This window comes from Acanthochromis polyacanthus, chromosome 20 (genome assembly GCF_021347895.1).
Source record: "Acanthochromis polyacanthus isolate Apoly-LR-REF ecotype Palm Island chromosome 20, KAUST_Apoly_ChrSc, whole genome shotgun sequence".
Lineage (NCBI taxonomy): Eukaryota > Metazoa > Chordata > Actinopteri > Pomacentridae > Acanthochromis > Acanthochromis polyacanthus.
In genome coordinates, this window is record NC_067132.1 from 9095323 (window position 1) to 9114218 (window position 18896).

The 18896-nt window shown below is 44.6% G+C and overlaps 1 protein-coding gene across 7 annotated transcripts in view; it reads right to left on the bottom strand.

Annotated features, from left to right (window-relative positions):
• Positions 1-18378, bottom strand: part of nrp1a (neuropilin 1a) — a 62423-nt gene extending 44045 nt beyond the window's left edge. For 4 of the 7 annotated variants that reach the window (XM_051940293.1, XM_051940292.1, XM_051940291.1 and 1 more), the window contains exons 1-3: positions 17736-18378; positions 16065-16500; positions 14499-14697 (exon numbers count right to left, since the gene is read on the bottom strand). In XM_051940293.1, the coding sequence (XP_051796253.1) occupies positions 14499-14697; positions 16065-16131 (266 nt within the window). In that variant the 5' untranslated portion in view covers positions 16132-16500; positions 17736-18378. The remainder of the gene's footprint in view (positions 1-14498; positions 14698-16064; positions 16501-17735) is intronic. The other 3 variants (XM_022194013.2, XM_022194011.2, XM_022194010.2) reach the window with 1 other exon arrangement.
• Between the last annotated feature and the right edge of the window lie 518 nt (positions 18379-18896).

An 18896-nucleotide genomic window follows, 5' to 3' on the forward strand; every position in this document is an offset into this window, starting at 1 on the left:
TCTTTTCTGTTTCTTTTCTAGTCTCTACCAGGGTTTTTGGCTTCTTCTCATTTTGCTCATAACTGTGCTGTGATTTCAGACCAGGTTTTCTTCCTCTTCCCTCATCAGACCACCAGCTGTAGCAACATCAGCTTACACAAATACCACCATGTTTTAGCTGATTTATCAGCAGAAGCTCAGTAAAAAAGACTAGTTTCACATGGTGTTTACTGTGTTATCCTCCGCTGCGTTGTGGTGAAACAGCCAGGGAGTTCCTCATTAGTTAGTTTAAAGAGCTCCCCCGGCATCCGGATTTCTGTTATAATGATGTTATATAGTCTAGTTGAGTCACCAGAGCAAATACTTTCAAAAGTCCTGAGGTTGTTTTAGTTACTGAAAGGACGGTAAACATACTGGTGTAGGCGTTTTCTTAATATCATTTAAAATTTTTGTTGAAGTTTCTCCTCTCCTCTCCTCTCCTCTCCTCTCCTCTCCTCTCCTCTCCTCTCCTCTCCTCTCCTCTCCTCTCCTCTCCTCTCCTCTCCTCTCCTCTCCTCTCCTCTCCATCTTTCGGTTCCCATCATCTCAACTGAGGGCATCTATCTTTCCGTGGCCCTGCTCTGTACTATCAGCAGGCCTATAATTCACCCCAGAGCCTCTGTCTCTGCCTCACCCTCCTTCTCTCCTCACACACCTCCACCCCCACCGTCCCACAACTCCCAAAAGCTGAGCGCTGCCAGACGTCTAAAAAATTGATGCTGAGATGCATCACTGAGATGAAGAAGGAGGGAAGAGTGAGCTGCAGTACAGCTGAAGGAGCTGAGCAAGTGTTTGTGTGTGTGTGCGTGGTCTGTACGCCCCAATACATGTGCAAACAAATGTGTGGCAGTGAAAAGCATTGCCAATACTGTGTACAGTATTGCAAGTAGTGGTGTGTGTGCACAGGAATAGAAGCAAGACAACTCATGTTTTTCACCATTCAAACAAGAGGAAAGAAAAAAACTTGCTTATTTTTGCTTCTATTTCAATTCTTTGCACCTCCAGAAAAGCTGTTTATTTCATTTGTATCCTGGCACATCATCAGCTCGGATGGCCCTCGTCAAGGCGGCGCAGCGGGAGAGAGAATGCAGATGGAAGCGAGAAGACACCCTGGGGGTCCTCGCTGTGAAAGATAGAAAGAAGAGACCTCCTTCTCCAGAATGTCTCTATTTGTGCCTAAATGACTAGTGTGTCAGCCAGAACTGCAGCGGTTCTGCGCCAGTAGGTCCACACACTCTGCTCTGTTAACACAGATCCATCCAGGCCCTTATCATCTGGAAGACATTATGAGAAACGCTTGGCTGGGCAGTTTGACGCCTTCGAAAGTCTCTCCTGTTGCCAGCTGTGTTCAATGTAGCTCTAATCTAGTGCTCTAAACACCTGTGGGCAGTCACTTGTGGGGCTGTCCTCAGGGAAGACAGAGGACACTTAACAACCTCTATCAGCACCAGAGAAGAAGCACGTGAACATGGCCTACTTAAAAACCAGCTACAGTTGGTAGCTCATCTTTGTCCTCCTAGAGCCGTCATGTTAGACTTCGATTCCTCCTCTGTGTGGTGACCTTTTATGTTGTATCACCGCCGTTGATGTTGCTGTTATTCCTCCTGACAGTACAATCCAGTTGAGCCACGCACCTATTTATCTGTCTGCTCTGCTTTGGGTCTGGGTGGGCCAGCCAGCACGCCACAACACACACAGACACACAGATGCACAATTACACACACACACACAATTACACACACACAATGAGCTGCCCACCACAGTGCTAATAGTAAAAACGGTTTGCCAATCCAGTGGGGAAATTAAAGGGAAAAAAGAGAGGGGTAGGAGGGTGAGGGAGGGGGCGAATGTAATTCTCAACGACCTTCGCTTCACCGACTCAAATGTATTAGCCTGCCTTCTTTCTTCAGGCACAGAGAGAAAGCAATCCGCTAGTGTCAAACGAGAACATTAGCCCTCCTTACACAGCCAAAGAGAAGGCGACAAACCACCGGCCTAACAATATAACAGTTATATTGCCTGAAGCTTTCCCATGGAAATAATCTGTCCTCCCTCTATAAATGTCTGCTTGATATGGTTCTACAAAAGCAATACAATCTGAGGCAATGTACTAACGCTATGACAGACTGTATAAGCCGCAGACAATTGGTTGGATTTCTTAATCAGACCATTTATAAGCTCAAGCATGCTGCGGAAAACCCCGGAACAAGAGCTCTTTCTTCACTACTGCCCTATGGTTCAGCTGTGTACAGAACAAATGCCTGACCCTTTCTCTTGCATTTCTCTTTCTGCGACTGTCGGTGTACAGCTTACCGCTGCATGAAAACATGTCACCTACAACATGTCAAAATGTCTCTGGGTAGCACAAGTGGAAATGCCTAAACAACGGACTAGGGGACAGCACTGTGGGGCCCAGGGAGACTTAGCAGGAAAAAGGACCTTGTTTTCAGCTGTCAGGAAACTCCGGCCCAGACACTCCACGTATTAACGAGTCTCGTCTAACAAACTGTCACTTGGGGCTCCAGCAAAACATCATTAATGTTTGTACAAGGGGCCCCAAGACAAGTTGATCTCTGAGTTACTTTTTCCGAGCCTGGAGGGGACATACCTTGCTGAAATAAACTGTGTCTGTCTTTTACTTTCAGTCGCATACTGCATCCCCATTGCATATGACATTCACTAACCTGGACTAAAAAAACAGGTCCCCTTTTTCCTTGGGCACCAGTCCAGCTGAAATGACCCCCATGTCATCTTGCCTGGACAGACAAGGAAATAAGAAAAAAATGGGGCAGTAAACCAGGTCTACATCTTAATGTCCTCAGCTAAAAAACATTAACCCTAATTGACTTGCTGGCATTAAGGTTTTTATTGAAGGGAAAGACCTAATCGTTTAAATAGAAGCTCGGCCATGAAGCATAAAAAAACAGCAGTTTTTTTTCAGCGATCACCGTCTCCACTGATGTACCTTCACTTTGCAGGAAATTATTGCAGGAGTTGAAGTCCTCCGAATGTGGCAACTCACCCAGCGGGATAAACCTCAAACCAATCAGAGCTGATGGTTTCAGAAGTGGTTCCTTGTCGGCGAGGGAAGAAGGGCATGATTGCTTTGCTCACCACCATGTTTCCACATAGATGGATGGAGATAAAAAAGATGGATGAAAAGATGGATATTGCCCGCCCAGATGGCCCAGCTGCAACCGTCTAAAGGGCCTCTTTGGGTGTCACCCCCATACGGTTACACTCGGCTTCGTCATATTTTTAGTCGCCGTAGCTGTTTCTGATTTTGCAGCGGCCTCGGCCACACGTTTGTAAAGCATATTCGCTTTCCTAAACTGCAATTATCATTAGCATTGATGGATTTAGCATGCCTCCATCCATTAGCTTCCCTAATTACACTGTCGAGAGATCTGCTGTCGCCAACAATCAAATTAATGAATTTGGCTGTTTAGACTCAATTATTGCATCCCCCTCCCTCTGCAACATGCACAATAATCCTTTATTCAGAAATATGAGCACGGACTGACAGAGGGAGATTTCTGCCCCAAGGGGGGGATCCTTTCTGCTCCGCACAGAGCAGGCTCACACTGCTGTGTGGGGTGGAGCTAAATAACAAGCGGGGGAGGGATAAAAGTGATCACAAAAGCTCCCACTGTTAGCAGACTGTCTAAATCGCCTGGGCTCACCTCACATGTAGGGCCTACTGCACTTTGAACCCTGGGGATGCAAAAGTACGTTCAGCTGACTTGCTTTCAGTTCCCATGAACGGCTACATGCCTACAGGGTCAAAGCAGCGCTGTGCATATTTTCACCCATCCTGCCTGGACTTTATTCCCTTTTTAAAATCATGAAGCATGATAAGTAGGTCACAATAACATCATTACACTAATGTGAATGTATGTCAGTAGCTTCAGCAAAACATTTAGCACATTTACTCTCTGTTACTGAGGTATTTTTCCTGATGTGGTTCACCACTGCTGATTTGACAATAAAGCAACTGAAGGTGTCAGCATTTACAGAGACTATCAATCAAAAGCTACTATATTTCTAAGAGTTTTTGGCTCTAATGCCTCCAAAAATTGATTCTTGTTTCAAAAGCATGATGTTCAACATATTTTTCAGAGTTATCACTGTGCTCAAAAAATCCTTTAAATAAAAAACAAAACAAGAGAAAATGTGGACAAAACACATATAAGCGTTGATTATTCCTTCAGCAAAACAATAATAAATAGTTTCTATTATTCTGGATATCACCTAGATTTCAATAGTTTTCTTAAAATTTTGAAATGAAAAGTGATAAATTCCTGTTTTTTTTTAATACAGAGTAAGTCGGGCTAAGAATTTTTCAGCATCTCTTTTTCTATCATACTTCTAGTTATCGTGAACGCAGTCAGAATGAGTAAGTATAATCAATTAGGGAGCTGCTCATGGCAAAATGGAAATACACATTTAGCACTTTTTTTCCCTCCTAAGTGAGCCTCAGAAACAAAACTGCTTTGCATACAGCAAATACAGCACACATTCATCTTAGTGTGCAGATAGGAGTATTTCCAGTCTGAAAGTGTGCTTTTGCAAATGAAGCGACCAGCCCTTTGGGTGATTTTTCGAAGAAACACTTCACAGAAGTAAAACAGAAGTGTTGTAATGGCCTTATTATATAGCCATTTTCACAGAGGGCTATTATGCAATGTATCAGTTAAACACCCTCTCTGGTAAAGGTTCAACATGTTAACAGAACACAACCAGAAACTCTGTGATACGATTTACAAAGGATCCAAAAAAAAGAAAGGTGGGAAACTGGTATGAAATTCTGAAAAACACAAGGAACGAAACCAAGCCAAAAAGACAGAAAGGATGAAAAGCCACATGTGTTTTCTCAAAGAGAGGAGAGGGGAAAAGAAGCACTTCAGTCCATTTCTGGGGCCATTACAGAAGGGAATGGCTCCCATTTGTCCCACCTTGACATTTGAGAGGATCTCTGATTACACAGGAGAGAGGGGCAGGCAGAGGTGAGTGAAGAGATAGTCCTCCACAGGGGTCTGTGGCACGGCACAGATGATACGGCGTCGTCACAACAATGAGAAGTCAAGGGTAAAAATAACAGGGCACGGGGAGAAAGGGGTGATGTGCCACAGCAGGGTCGACTTATATACTGTCTCTTTTTAAACACACTGTCCCCGCCCTGCTGTCGTTGCCTCCTCACCCCATGAAACACGTCGGCGGCATGAATACATGCACACCCTGCTGGGAGGGAGGACGCAAATGGCTACTTGATCTCAGCCTACTGTATAATGAAGACTGGAAAATCCATAACCCTCAGCTCAGGGCGTGAATTGGTAAAATATCTCAGTGCACTACAGTCCCTTAAGCAGGGGTCCAATATGCGCAGACAGTGGGGGGGTTGTTACATTATTTGGTCTGGCACCTGCTTGAATCATCGTCCAACTAGCATCTCCTGAGAGCACAAAGCCTCATGGTTCAAATTTTAAAAAAGGAAAAAAGAAGAAGAAAACTACGCAGAGTGCTCCGTTTTAGAGCTTTCATTATCACATTTGGCACAGTTGGAAATTAATTTGTTGTCTTGTTGATATGACATTTTAATGCTCTTGGGAACAGACACTTTCATACAATTTTTATTAAAAAGAATTTTTGAGAAAGTCCTGTCTGTACCTCCAGTAACTTGGTTCACTATTCCTCTGCCCAACTTTCTAATAAAGGAGACCAGGATGCAGATCCATACAGAATCCTGACGCCATTAACAGCGTCCCATTTATTTTGGGTATATCACAAAAGGAGGGTGCTTGTTAGGGCACAAACTATTACTGGATATCCTGTCTATGGGTACATGTGTAGGATGTACATGATTGAGGTCAGGCTCACTGGAACCGTGTGACAAGAAGAAACATAAAGAAACACGCAGATAATTGTGTACTACCTTGAGCGAGTGACCCACTGAACTTAAAATGGGACGAAAACTAGTCATGTACGCTCTTTGTGACTTCACATTTTATGAGCCGACGAGCAAAAAACAACAACAGCATCAATATGCACTCCCAGAAAACCGAGCAGCATATAGAGGCAATCATCTATCTGTTTGTGATGCTGCGAGAAGGTAGCGGTGCTCCCCGCCGGGTAACGAGCTGTGCAAGGAGCACGCCGCATTCAAAAAGGCAAGAGGAGCAGAGGAGGAGAGTATGGAAGGGAGGAGGGGAGATGAGGACGAGGTCAACTAGAGGTAAAGCCTTTGGGTGCTGTTCAAAACTCTCTCGCCTCTCCACAATGGGCAGGAAGAGAGAAAGAGTGTGGTGTGGGTGGGATAGCGGTGCCGGAGCGTGAAAGGGAAACTGCAGAGGGAGATAGAGAAGGCATATGAGTGGAGCTGTTGATAGAGACAGTGAAGGAACTTTAACAAAAGAGAAAATAGAGCAAATAGCTGATAGCAGTGGTTGGGAAACAGGTGCCAACAGGAATCCAGTTAAAGGTTCAGTGGCCTGAAGCATGCTGCCTTTCTTTGAGATTCTTTTACATGGCTCTGCAGAGGCAGCTCGAGGGCAATGGTAATAATAACTGCACTGGGAATTATTCAATTAAACGCCCCATCCGTCCCCGCTGGCGTTCTCCCTCCTCTGTCTCTTCTGTGTCCTCCCCAGAGCCTGTGGAGGAGTCGGGGAGGGGGTCAGAGAGCAGTCTGAGCTGGGTGCTTCGTGACCCGGTCATCTGGCTGGACATTCAGTCACTTGGCTGAGAGCAGGGAATACTGTGAACAGACCCCGTGGGAGTGATGTGGAGCACTATTGTCCTCTTCAGTGTATGCAACACACGGAATCAATCACACCTGACCTTAAACCACACAATAAACCTGAGACAAGACAAGCTATATTTCTAGTTCTTAACAGGGAGAAGAAAAAAGATGGTGATAAATAAAGCGTTTTCACAACAGGGACATATTTCAGGACAGGGCCAGGCAATCAGTTGCTGCCAGAGTCAGACAATTTCCTTTGATCAGCTCTCAGATGCAATATCTAATGTTTAAAACCTCATCCTTTATTTCATTTTGACGGCTGCATTGTTTCCACTACATGCAAAGATTTTCCAATGATGCAGCACTTTGAAAGCCAAATAGGCCGTGCTGTGAGGGCCACATGCCAAGCCGTGCATCTCTTCCGTGGTGTTGGGCAGAGAAGCTGAATACTTGGCATTACAGGGCTGATTTAAGTGCTGATGGCCAGCCAGCCATTGCCAGCATTTGGAGGGCAAGGTGACTCCTCCTTTTACTGGCTGGACAATCAAACTTTCCTGTCAACTTGGAGGCTGTCTGTCCAGTGGTATCATTTCCTTTTGCTTGCCGGTGAAGCCCTCTGGGAGATTGCGTAATTATGCATGATGGGGAAGGGCCTTCTTGTCACTTATTCCCATGTAGACAGGGGTCATCCTGGAACAGCTCAGCAGGAGCCAGAGATATAGGCAACTAATAATACTTTCAGCACTACCCTACTGAGATAATACCAGAAAAGGTTGCTGTTAAGCAGAATTTACAGTCCTTTTTTTTTACAATCACTGCCATCTAACAAAGCAAATAAGACCGTGAGAAAAGAATTGCAACGGTTGCTGCAATGAAAAAAAAAAGACCACAACTAATGTTGCCAATTTAGTGAGGAGAGATCAAGCAAAGAGCAAACAAAGCCAGCGATTGTGAGTGGCTCTAACTCAATCAGAGAGCAGCGGGGTACCGCCCCATCAATCACTGTCTGCTTGCTGCCCTGGCTGAATCACGAAGAGTAAAGTGGTGGAGAAACACAAGCAAGTCAACGGCCCGCTGTGCGCAAAAAACAGTGACCGAAAATGACCCCGGGGATCTGGGGCTGAAACAGGATGGTCCTTGGCTTCCTACTTCCTAACTACCTGCCCTCTTAACCACTGCAAACAAACTTTGGTTCACCCAGAGCCCCTCTGGAGACTTGCTTGATTGTTTGAATAAAGAGCCCTGTGGTCGCTGAGCTCCCCCTCCCACCTGCCACCCCTTGTGGATCTGTAAGCACCGGGGCGTTAGGGCAACAAACAAGCTGCATAGGACCACAGCAACATCAATCAAAATCATAGGCTCCATTCAAGGTTAGACCACTGAACGAAACATGTCTGACAAGCCTGGACACGCTGTATTAAAGTGTCCAGAACTCTCTCATCAATTCAACTAAAGAGCTTCTTCTCTCTCCTTTCCCCTCTGGGACGGGGGGATAAGTAAGACATTGGGAGGTACTGTTTTAAGGCAGTCCTTCCCTGACTACTGCTCTGCCACCCACGTATATCTTGAACTCCAATTATTATATCTTGAACTCATTTATTCACGCTGTTTTTGCTGTTTTCCATACCGCCTCATAAACTGAGAAATCAGCATTTGATGGAAAGAAAAAAGGCAGGAGAGGAAAACCTGTTGCTAATTATATTATATGAAGCAGAGCAAGGGGGAGACGGTATTTATTGCCAACTGTCCTTTGGAAACAGAAACGCATAATTGAATTATAGCCTCAGTGTTTAATGCTTTTTCATCGGTGCTGGAAGGAAAATGAGTATGAATTTTCTTACAGTAAATAGATGTGAGTCCAGATAGACAGCTGAGATTACCAAATGTTGTCCTCTAATCATGAGTCCCTCCATACGGCTCCTTTTCTAACAATCTGTTTTGGATAAAAAGTAAAAGAGCATACGACTGACATTTCTAAGCTGTGTGGGCTGCAGCTCTGCTCCACAAAACCCTTCTATATAGGGAAGCTTGCATTGGTTTGGGGCTGCAAAGAAGAAGAAGAAAAACGGCATCACCAGCCATGTGCCAGAAACAGCTTAGGGACAGTAGTCCCTGGCAAACACAACTTGCTAACTCCCACATCGAGATGAAAAACAAAACAGGCAGACACGTGAGACTATGATGCTTTTGTGCTGCTGCAGATAAGAGACTTGAAATTCAGTGGGTTATTTATGAGCAGAGTCTCTTCCTCTCCCTCCCTCGTTCCTCCTTTTCCGATTCCTCCGCTGTGAAGTGGACCTGCCTCCCGCTGCGAGGTAGAGTGGCTCGCCTCCCGGTTGTGGTCAGGTTGTGCATGAATCAAAGTGGTGACAGAGCAGCGGGGAGGATGGCAGATGCCACGGCTAGAAAGCTTTTCAATCAGGCTGCCCTTCCAAGCTGCGGCCAAGGTGAAACACTTCAACGGCAGATGAAAAAAAAAAAAGACCCTCAACCCCACGGTCACTCGCACACACATGCATGTACTGCATGCATGCAAGCACACAGGAGCACAGACCTACTTTAATCCTGCTCATTAGCCAGGAGTCACCCCTCTATGTTTAAAAGAGACGGTGAAGAAGAAAGAAGAATGAGAGTGAAGGTCAACGGCTTTCTGATGCAACATCTCTGTCTGCTGTCCGGTCTTTTCTGCCCTCTGGTTAACTAACAAGGTGAACACTTTTGAAATTCATCAGCAGCACGGTGACTCTCATTTGCTGGTAGCTTTGAAACCTCTCCTGCTTCATTAACAGTTACATTTTGCAGGTAGCAAACAGGGCGAATTTAAGACACAGAGAGCTTGTCTCGGGAAGTTTTACCATGCTGTCAAAATACTCGTTAGCTTTGGTATAATTGCTGCAAAGTGCAAACAAGATATATTCAAAGCGGTTTGCTCTTTGAGGTGCCGCTGACAAGCTTTTTTCAAGGCGCACCGCTTCATTGTAATTTTAGGTCTAATTTGATTTCCATTGTTATGAACTGTGGGAGTCTATCGTTGCAGAAAATACCAGGTGCACAATTTCAGCTGTTTTTGTCGAACCTGGTAGTTAAAAGAAGCGGTGTCGCCCTACGCACTCTATTTTGCTGTGCCTATTTTGTGTTGCCACTTTGAACGCCCCCAGCATGGATGCTTCTGTGACATGCACTTGAAAGAAAAGAACACACTGACAGCAGAAATAAATGTCCTCTAACAGGCCATAAGTATCTCAAACAATCCACGTCAATCCAAAGCCCCATCTCCTCAGCCCTGGAGGTCACAGCACTTCCCTTCTTTAAAAGCTGCCACCGCCACAGGCCTGTTAACAAAAAAAAGTCTCTTATTGCGTTCCTGGCTTATTTATTTTACTCCATGACAACGGCTAATAAACAATCACACAGCTCTTATTTACTCATGGTCGCCTTGCAGAGGAGGGTGAAAGGAGACCAAGGGAGGAGTTCTTGCTCTTCGCTGCCCAGCTGTGAAGATCCGCTGCTCTTTATCATGAAGCTGCTGTATGCTATCAGGGCAGAAGCATAACAAGAGAATTAAGAAAAGTGGCCGAGCGGATCCTCTCCCTAAAGCCCCTTCTGTCCTCCCTTTTCACTTCCTCGAAACAGGTGGCACTCTTTGTGGGGCACATACGAGTGGGGTTAGTGGGATTCCACATGACAAAGAAAGAGCCAGCTATAGATACTGTGTAGGTTAATACCACCCTCTTCCCCCCTTCCCTGCTCTTCTTAGTCATCTCTGGAGTCCAGGCCTGGTCACAAAATGCCAGGAAGGGCAGGATGTCTATTGTAGAAGGTACACAGCGGAGAATGTTTGCCTTCCCAGCAGGCCAAGCAGCTCCACGGGGGCAGCTCAGCGGGGGAGTGAAGGGGCAGAGGGACAGAGAAAGGAAAGATCTACAATTAAAAAGAGGAAAAGAGTGCTTTTCCAAGCTTTGAGTTACAGACACCTGAAGGCAGGGGGGCTCTCACAGACTTCTGAAGCGTGGTGAGGCGGGAGACCTTCGCTGAGTCTCCCCTTGGTCTCCCCCACAAAGAGCTGCTTGAGAAGGCATTCCTCAAATATCTCCGCTGCCTATAGTACCACCCTGCCATACATCTCATCCCAACGTCTCCCCCTCCCACAGCCCTCCACCCATCTACTGCACACATTGTCACAGTGGAATTTCTGTGAGGTCCACAAAAATACCATCCAGACAGAGAGAAAAGCAAAGAAATGAGGAACGGCTGAGAGAAAGCAGACAGATTCTCTCTCTGCCTCCTGTTTTTAACCCCTCTCCTCTGCTCCTCCAAAACAAACAGAGCAGCCTTGACTGGCTGACTGCAGGAGATTTCAGTGTGCTGGAGAAAGAACACTTTTTTGGTCTGGTCAGCAAATCCGATGCTATCAATGATTCATAACGTTGTCAGGAGTACATCGTATCTATCGAAAGTTGCCTCTCCTCTTTGAGTCAGCAAGCGAGGAGGTGGTGGGAGAGATCAGCCTGCAGCTCACGATGAAAGATTTCTAGATCTGGTTTAGGTTCAAGACTAGAAACTTTATCGCACTTCTGATCAGTGAATCTTGCTTTAACAATAAGAACTGTAGTATGTCTTTTAAATTAGATAAATTGCCCTTCAGTCTGCCTTATGTGAAACCTGCCTGTCACTTGTTTAGATTCAAATCTACTGAAACCTCCATTTTTTGTTGAGATGGCAGAGCTACTGCAGTCAGACAAGCCTGACAGCCCTTATCAGATTGCAGACAAAAGGAGAATGGCTGCATGGTAAGGGAGTGCAGAAGAAGCATATCTATTTACTTCAGTTTTTCACTTGAGCTTAGCTTGTTCATTCCACCGATTTTCTGAGCAAATTGACTTCAAATATTTGCCTTGATGCAGGCTGCGCCTCTCCCTCAAACTTCATTAGCTGTGAGAGGCAGTGAGGGCGGCCCCTCAAACTCCACTCTGTGAAAGTCTACAACGGTGCGTGAAAGGTAAACACGTTCTGCATTCAGAATCGCAAGGCTCACTTAGTGCCCTTATCTCTGTGATGAAGTGTTTTCCTCCTCCAGCTCTCAGGATACAGGCCTCTGCACTTCCCCAAACAAACCTGTCAAGGGTAGCGCACACGTGCAACAACACCACCGCAGCCAGACTCCACTCAGTAAAGACTGTTTTTCTTTTTACGAGCGCCACTTTGAGTGCTTCTTGTTTGGTTTGCTGATAAGAGCCATGTTGGAGAACATGTGGTGCATGTGTGTTCCATTTGCCCTCTAATTAGATTGCAAGGCAGCGCACTGAAGCATGCATTGTAACCCCCACCGCCTCCACCTCCACCCACTCTGCCAGTCCATCAGATAAGGAAGCCATTCTGGCTCTCATCAGTTTCCATTATGTAAGGACTGATTTGGTGAGTGGAGCTGCGACAGAAAGTCTGATGGGTCCTACACAAATCACACCGAACTACTGTCTGCAGATATAGAAATTACTATTCCTTTGCTTTTAACTAAGTTACCCATGACATGCCTTGTCAGCGATTACCGCAATAATCCACCCTCATGTTACACAGAGCCATAATTTGAAATTAAGGAGGAATAGTAAAATGGATTGCCCTCCACGGCTCGTCTTTTCTGACTAAAGCCAACATGAAGCTGCGCAAGTTGGAGCATATCGTGAAGTGGAACTAAAGTCCCATGAAAACCACTCCATTAACAACATTAAAAATGAAACGGTACACCAAGTTAAAAATAGGAAAACATTGTAGGTCAGGACGACCCTGTTTTCCTGTGCAATCTGTGTGGCCCACATGAGAGACTGACTTGAGTTTCACAGCCGTCTGTCTGGGTTGTTTGTTAACGTATCCTCAATACAAGTGGTTTATTACCTTCTGACCACAGTACTGGTAGGTTGTGTCTGTTCCACATGTAATGAATACGCATGGAGGATAGAGGCGAACGATAACAGCAAGCAAGCACATCCACTACTGAAACGTCCTCTGCTAACAAATTTATGAACAGCCAATTAACTGGTGAACCGCAATCTGCAGATTCAGTGTGGCTGCTAAATGAAAGAGCGGCGCTAATTTTTAAATGATACATTGATGGATCAGTAAACTCAAAGACCTCCCTCTTTTCAATTAAAAAAACTGCCCTCCTTGAGCCTGCAGGGGACTAAATTCTTCTTGCTGCATGTGTTTAGACACAGGAAACTCATTCCTGACTAATTTGATTAACACAAGCATTGTTACTGCTGCCCCCACCTCCTCCTGTCCCTTCCTCGCTCTCTGTTTCCAGCTTGAACAGTTTAATAGTCCCTCTGGTGCTGAAATCGGACCCAGAAGAAGTGTCAAGGAGCATCCAGCCTCTAAAAGACAGCAGCATCCAGCCTGCCATAAATCTCTGGCAGCAGTAAGGATGGGTTAAAGTGGGATTTAAATCCGGGATTAAAAAAAGACACAAACCCTGCAAGCGTATACGGGGGCCATTCAAGGAGCACAAAAGAAGCGCAGGGTCCAGGTTTTGGGTGGAGTGGGGATACAGTAACAGGATCCAGCAAAGCCCTGTACTCTCCTGAGCCCTGCAGCGTAAACAAACAGCTGAGACAGAGCAGGGCAGAGGCACCGACACACGCACAAAACCACACACACACACTCACACACACACCCAGAGAAAGACAGGCAATCAGAGCGAGGCAGTCTGCCCAGGCAAAGGCTCACCTCAGGGCACTAACACTGACACGGGCTCATCACATTACTGTCTGTCTCTGGTTTCATCGGCTTAAACTATCTATCAGACAACAGGTTAGCCGCTTAGCCTTTCGCTGGATGCAGCAGCTCGTGGCTTACAAGTCAAATAAGCATCAGTAACTAACTGTCACTGAGAAATCCACCTTAAAAGGGTATTTTCACTGAGTTTCAGGGGGAAATCTAAGTGAAGAAACACCATGTGTCTCACATAATTTCACTTGGCTCCTACTCTGACGTTAATAAAGCCTAATTAAATAAGCTTAGACTTGTTTCTTGGAATTTCTCTCTTCTTTTTCAGAGTAATTGCGTTTTAAGAGTGAATATGAAAGCAAATGGTTTATTAAAATAGACATTGTTTTCATGCAGTATAGCATGCAGCCACATTTAACGGCCTCTTGTGAGGTTTTGGCCTTATAGCTCTCCCCCTTCTGCAAAATTACAGCAGTTCAAATCAATATTATACCCCGGTGACTTCATGCCACAAAGACGAAAATCAAGGACATTCCAAAACCAAATGGCAGGGGTGAGACATTCCTGCCGCCCTATGTATTCACAGAGCAGGATTACATTAACACAGCTCCAGTGAGAAGGCTGACACTAGATGGCGCAGTTTCATGTGCAATAGGCATGAGGGAGAAGGAGGAATGAGTGTCACACACACATGCAGGAGCGCAACAATAGTTATGAGTAGGACACATGTATATATATTTTAGGTTGAAAATAAACAGAAATCTGGAGGTGTTTGTGTGAACAGCTTCAACGCAGCTTCTCAAAGTAAAGTCTGGGGGTTAAACAGGCACCTTGAGAAGCTTCCCATCACTGCTATAGACTTAGGACAAGCAGATTTTGTGTTTTGACAGAGGTTTTACTGCCTCCCTCTACTAACTTTAAATCACCCCACAGACAAAATCAGATTGAATGAATGAGTTATCCGGGGCCAAGAGCACATCTGGTCTTCATAGAGGAGGTCGCTAACTCATGCTGTACTTACTTGCACTCACGGTCCTCCAGATCAAAATGCGGATTGAAGTTGATGAGGATCCGCTGGTGAGGACCAGGCGCCGAGATCACCCACACACATCTCTGAGAAGGGGGGTAAGACATGGGGTATCCGGGCGAAGTGAGGTAGTTGGCGGTTGAGATTCTGATGTTGCCTCCACATTTATCTGCAGAGGGGAGTGACAAGAGTTCTTGAGGGACAGAGACAAAGAAAACTTGGCTGATGACCTTATCCACGGCAGCTTACAGAGAGAGAACAGTTGGACTAAATGAGCTAATCTTTGCTCAGGGATACTTCAGGCTGATGAGTTTACACAACATTTACACTTTGAACTAATCATTTAATTCCTTTAGGTAACACAGAGTACAATATTGGATTTTCAGCAACAAGACAGTATGAAGGTGAACATTTCTATTGTGAAATGAGCTTCTATCAGACATTTCCACCCATAAATCTACACAGTAAAGAGTGTTTGATTCTTTCACAGATTTTTAGCTGTGTAACAAAGCTGCAGTTTGAGGTTTAGTCAACAACAGAGCAGAGTGAAAACAGAAAATTAGAGTAGCAACAGACAATTACTCATAATGAGCTCATAAATTGCACTTAGACAGTTGTTAATTTCATGCTGTGACATGCAGGAGCTGAAGTCATACTGTTACAGACAGAAGAGGAAGCTACTTCTGATTCACATTAAAAGAAGGAAAGGAGCAGCTTTTAGTTTGTGATCCATATAACAGCAAAGTCTGACAGCAGGGTACCAGCTTTAAGAAAAGTTTGGTTTTGCCAAAAGCCCGAGGTCACTTTGTCTATTGCCTGTTTCTTTAAAACTCTATATAAAACCTAATTAAGTGAACATTCATTTATTTTTCAGAAGCTTACTACTGCCTCTCATCTTTATTTTCATTTGCATTTATTTATTTTTTTATTATAAAAACACGCGCTATCTAGTAATTTGACTCTTGCAAATCTATTGAATCGAAATAAATGAAAGTAGAAACGGAAGGGAAGCTGTAAGAATAGAAAATGGGAAGTTGTGTAAGTCGAGTATTTGGAGCGACTTTTTGAACTTTATCACAAACAGACGCTCCTAATCGGAACCTAAACTTTACTTCTGCGAAAAGAGCTTCAATTTATTTAATAAAACTAATTTGCTGTTCCTGGCACGTCCTACAATAAACCGTAGTTGTATGAATAAAACAAATATTTTAAAACATTTAATTGTATTATATGGGTTGATCTGTAAGTATTAAGAGTATTAATTTAAGTAAAATGAACAGGCAGGAATATTAATGAAAAATACAAGTTAAACAATAAAACAGCAGAGCACTGTTTAAGAGGACTATAATAAAGTATTTATAAAGTCACTACGGAGCAGCACTAAGTCTCTGTAGAAATATTATTAGGGGGGTTTCTTAAGGGGCAGGTGAGCGCCTTGCGAGTTTATACAAAGATCAGCGGAGATCAGAGAGGGCTAATCTTTTAAAAAAATATTGGGATTAGTAGCTTTACAGGGTACATAAAAGCTTTATTTATATAAATATCAGATGTCACACTTACCGTTTTTGAAAGCCTTGACCACCAAGAGGATTCCCATGAACAGGATAAAGACTAATCCACAATGCATCCTTGTTTTATCGACAAAAAAATAAAATTACGCATACAAAAAAGAAAAACTCCTCCAAAAATATAACTCCTCCAAAAGCTTTTTGGCAAGTATTCTTCTTCCCTCTTCTGAACTCAACAAATAAAGCAGAAGTGTCTCTTTTGACGAAGGTGGAAGTGATCTGAGAGCGGGCTCAGGTCGCTGGCATCCTGTCATTCAGCTCCTGTTTCCTCTCGCCTGTGCCGGCTGCTCTCCTCTCTCCAGCGCCGACCGTGCCATATCCTCTCAAAAGAAGCCAAGGCGCAAGATATATGAAGAAATGACCCACTCCGCACTCACTTTGCGTCCTTTACTCCTTCAGTTGATGCCTGGGCAGGATGTAATCCTTGGCTGTGGAGTGCAAAAGAAACATAGACGGAGATGTGAGCAGGTTATGGATGCGTGCCGCGGCCGTGCGCTCTGGACATTCCCCAGCCAGTCAAAAAGCGAGGATACAAATAAGACTCTGAAGACACGGGTACACCCCTTCCCCAAATTGTGACCGCTTTGCTTCTATAGGCTCAGAGAAGGGATTGGAGAGGTTGATGATTGGCTTGATTACAAATAGCCAACCTATGTCTGAAAAGCCCCGCGTCTTTATATGTAAGCGCACTGAGTCATGGAGCACCAGCAGTCCGTTAAGTGACACGACTCTCTCTCTTTCTTCCTCCCTCTCTCTCTCTTTTACTCACTCACTCACCCTCTCCTGCCCTCCCTCCCTCTTTCTTCTTTTACATAAAGGAGCTTGACATTATTGGAAGATGTAGTGACACAACAGGACTTCCCGCAGGAACGTTTAAAAACACTCTGAGATACTGCCATTTATTAAATACTCTACTTGATGAAAACAGGCAACTTTAAACTATCTTTATTCTGGATTTCAATGATTATTGTTGGGTATCTCCTCGGGTGGCTTTCGTTCACTTCTATCTGATCACTTTATTTGACATCTAATCATCGCAGCTCCCCCTTTGATTCTTCCAATCTTTCAAAACACACAGCACACTAATGGGAGCACATCTGTAGTCCAGTGCTGTTTACAGGCCCAGTTTTTGCTCCGGAGCTAAATGGCAGAAAGTAATCTTTCTCCTTAGTTCTGGTGAATGTCTCTTAAGAACCAGAAGCTGTCCAGATGCGCCGATTGTTAAAGCCTGCCCCACAACGGTGACACCATTACACTGGCACTCTAAAATTTAGAGGAAATCAATTAAAGCGTAAATTATAGTAGCCTCGAGTCGTTTACTCAAGGCTGCCCTTAGTGGGTCACACCGCGCAGAAAGGAACGGAGCCGGCTTGTTCTCAGTAACCTCAATCAGTGTATTGCACTGTAAACTCCTGTATAAACACAACACAAGGCAATACGTGATTGCAAAAAAAGTATTTTAATAATCTGCATATTGTGCTTTTTTTTTTGTTTTAGAACAAAAAATAACAAAAGATAGCTAAACAACAATGGAATCATATGAGCCAGATTTGTGATGTTGTGCGTAAAATCATTGCAATCATTAGGGAAATGCCTATTATTATTATTAATTTATTCTTTTTTCCCCTTTTAACCCAAGTCAAATAAAAACAGCTGCATTCACCTGCGTCTAGGAGACTCGCAAACCCGCAGGCATCCAGCCCTGCTCTCTCCACTTCCAACATGCGTGGAGCACAGTGTACGATCCGACAGGCTTCCTCCGATTCTGTTAAGACGGCACCAGATCTTCTCCAGAGCTCCACAAAAGCAAGTCAACTTGGTAACCCCCCAAAACCCCTCCTCTATAAGCAGAGGAAGAACCACAGCGCAGTCCAGTCCAGTCCGCGCAAAGACGCACAGCCGATGCCCGGAGACGCTCTCTCCTCTCCGCGTACAGATGAGCCTCTTCACCGCTGATCTCTCCGCTTCTCTCTGCGTGTTTGGCTCTCATTCACAACTGAAATCCGAGGGAGAACCGACAGTCCCAAAATGTCTCAAGGAGAGAAAGATCAGAGTAGACTGAAAATAAAAGTCCTTTTTTGATCTAATATAAGTTTTTACTCGTCCGTTTCTCCGTGCGCCACCGCTCTCGGCTCCTCCACTGATGCAAATGCGAAAGGTTTGAGTCCCTGCCAGCTCCACACGCCCCTTTACGAGGGATGAGTACGCGGGTGCGCGCGATTGTTTTCGTGCGTGTGTTGATGTGTGCGTCTCAGCAATCGATATGCAGATTTCACCCAGCTGCCTCTCTCCCTCCACCCGCCTGTAGCCTTTATTGGACGCATCAGAATGTCACATTAAACAGGAAATGCGCTAACCTGATGGCGTCTCTGCGCATGTGAGTGATCTTGGATGAAATTTAATTTTTATTTCGTATCACTCACCGAAAATCTTTTCTGGCTTTACATCCCCTCATAATAAGCAACAAGAAATGCTTTAATAAGGTTATTACACAAACATCAGATTCCATTTGTGACTCCCTAGGAGCCCTGTTGAATCATTGAAGTGACTTCACAAGAGATAAGAAAAATGCAATGACATGTATTAAGGCCACTATAGTGCAACATATGCATGTTAATCCCTATCGTGATAACATATTAATATTACAGAGACACTATATGGTTTTATGTAGGTTTTTGGGAACATATAGACGCTCCTGGGACTCAGTGCAGCGTTGTTCCTACATGTGAACAAAGAAGCTGTTCTCTGCTATGTGTGAACAATCTGTCTGTCACCCACTTCAGCTGGGAAAGAGTTTGGTGGTATAAAAAACAGGACAGCTAAT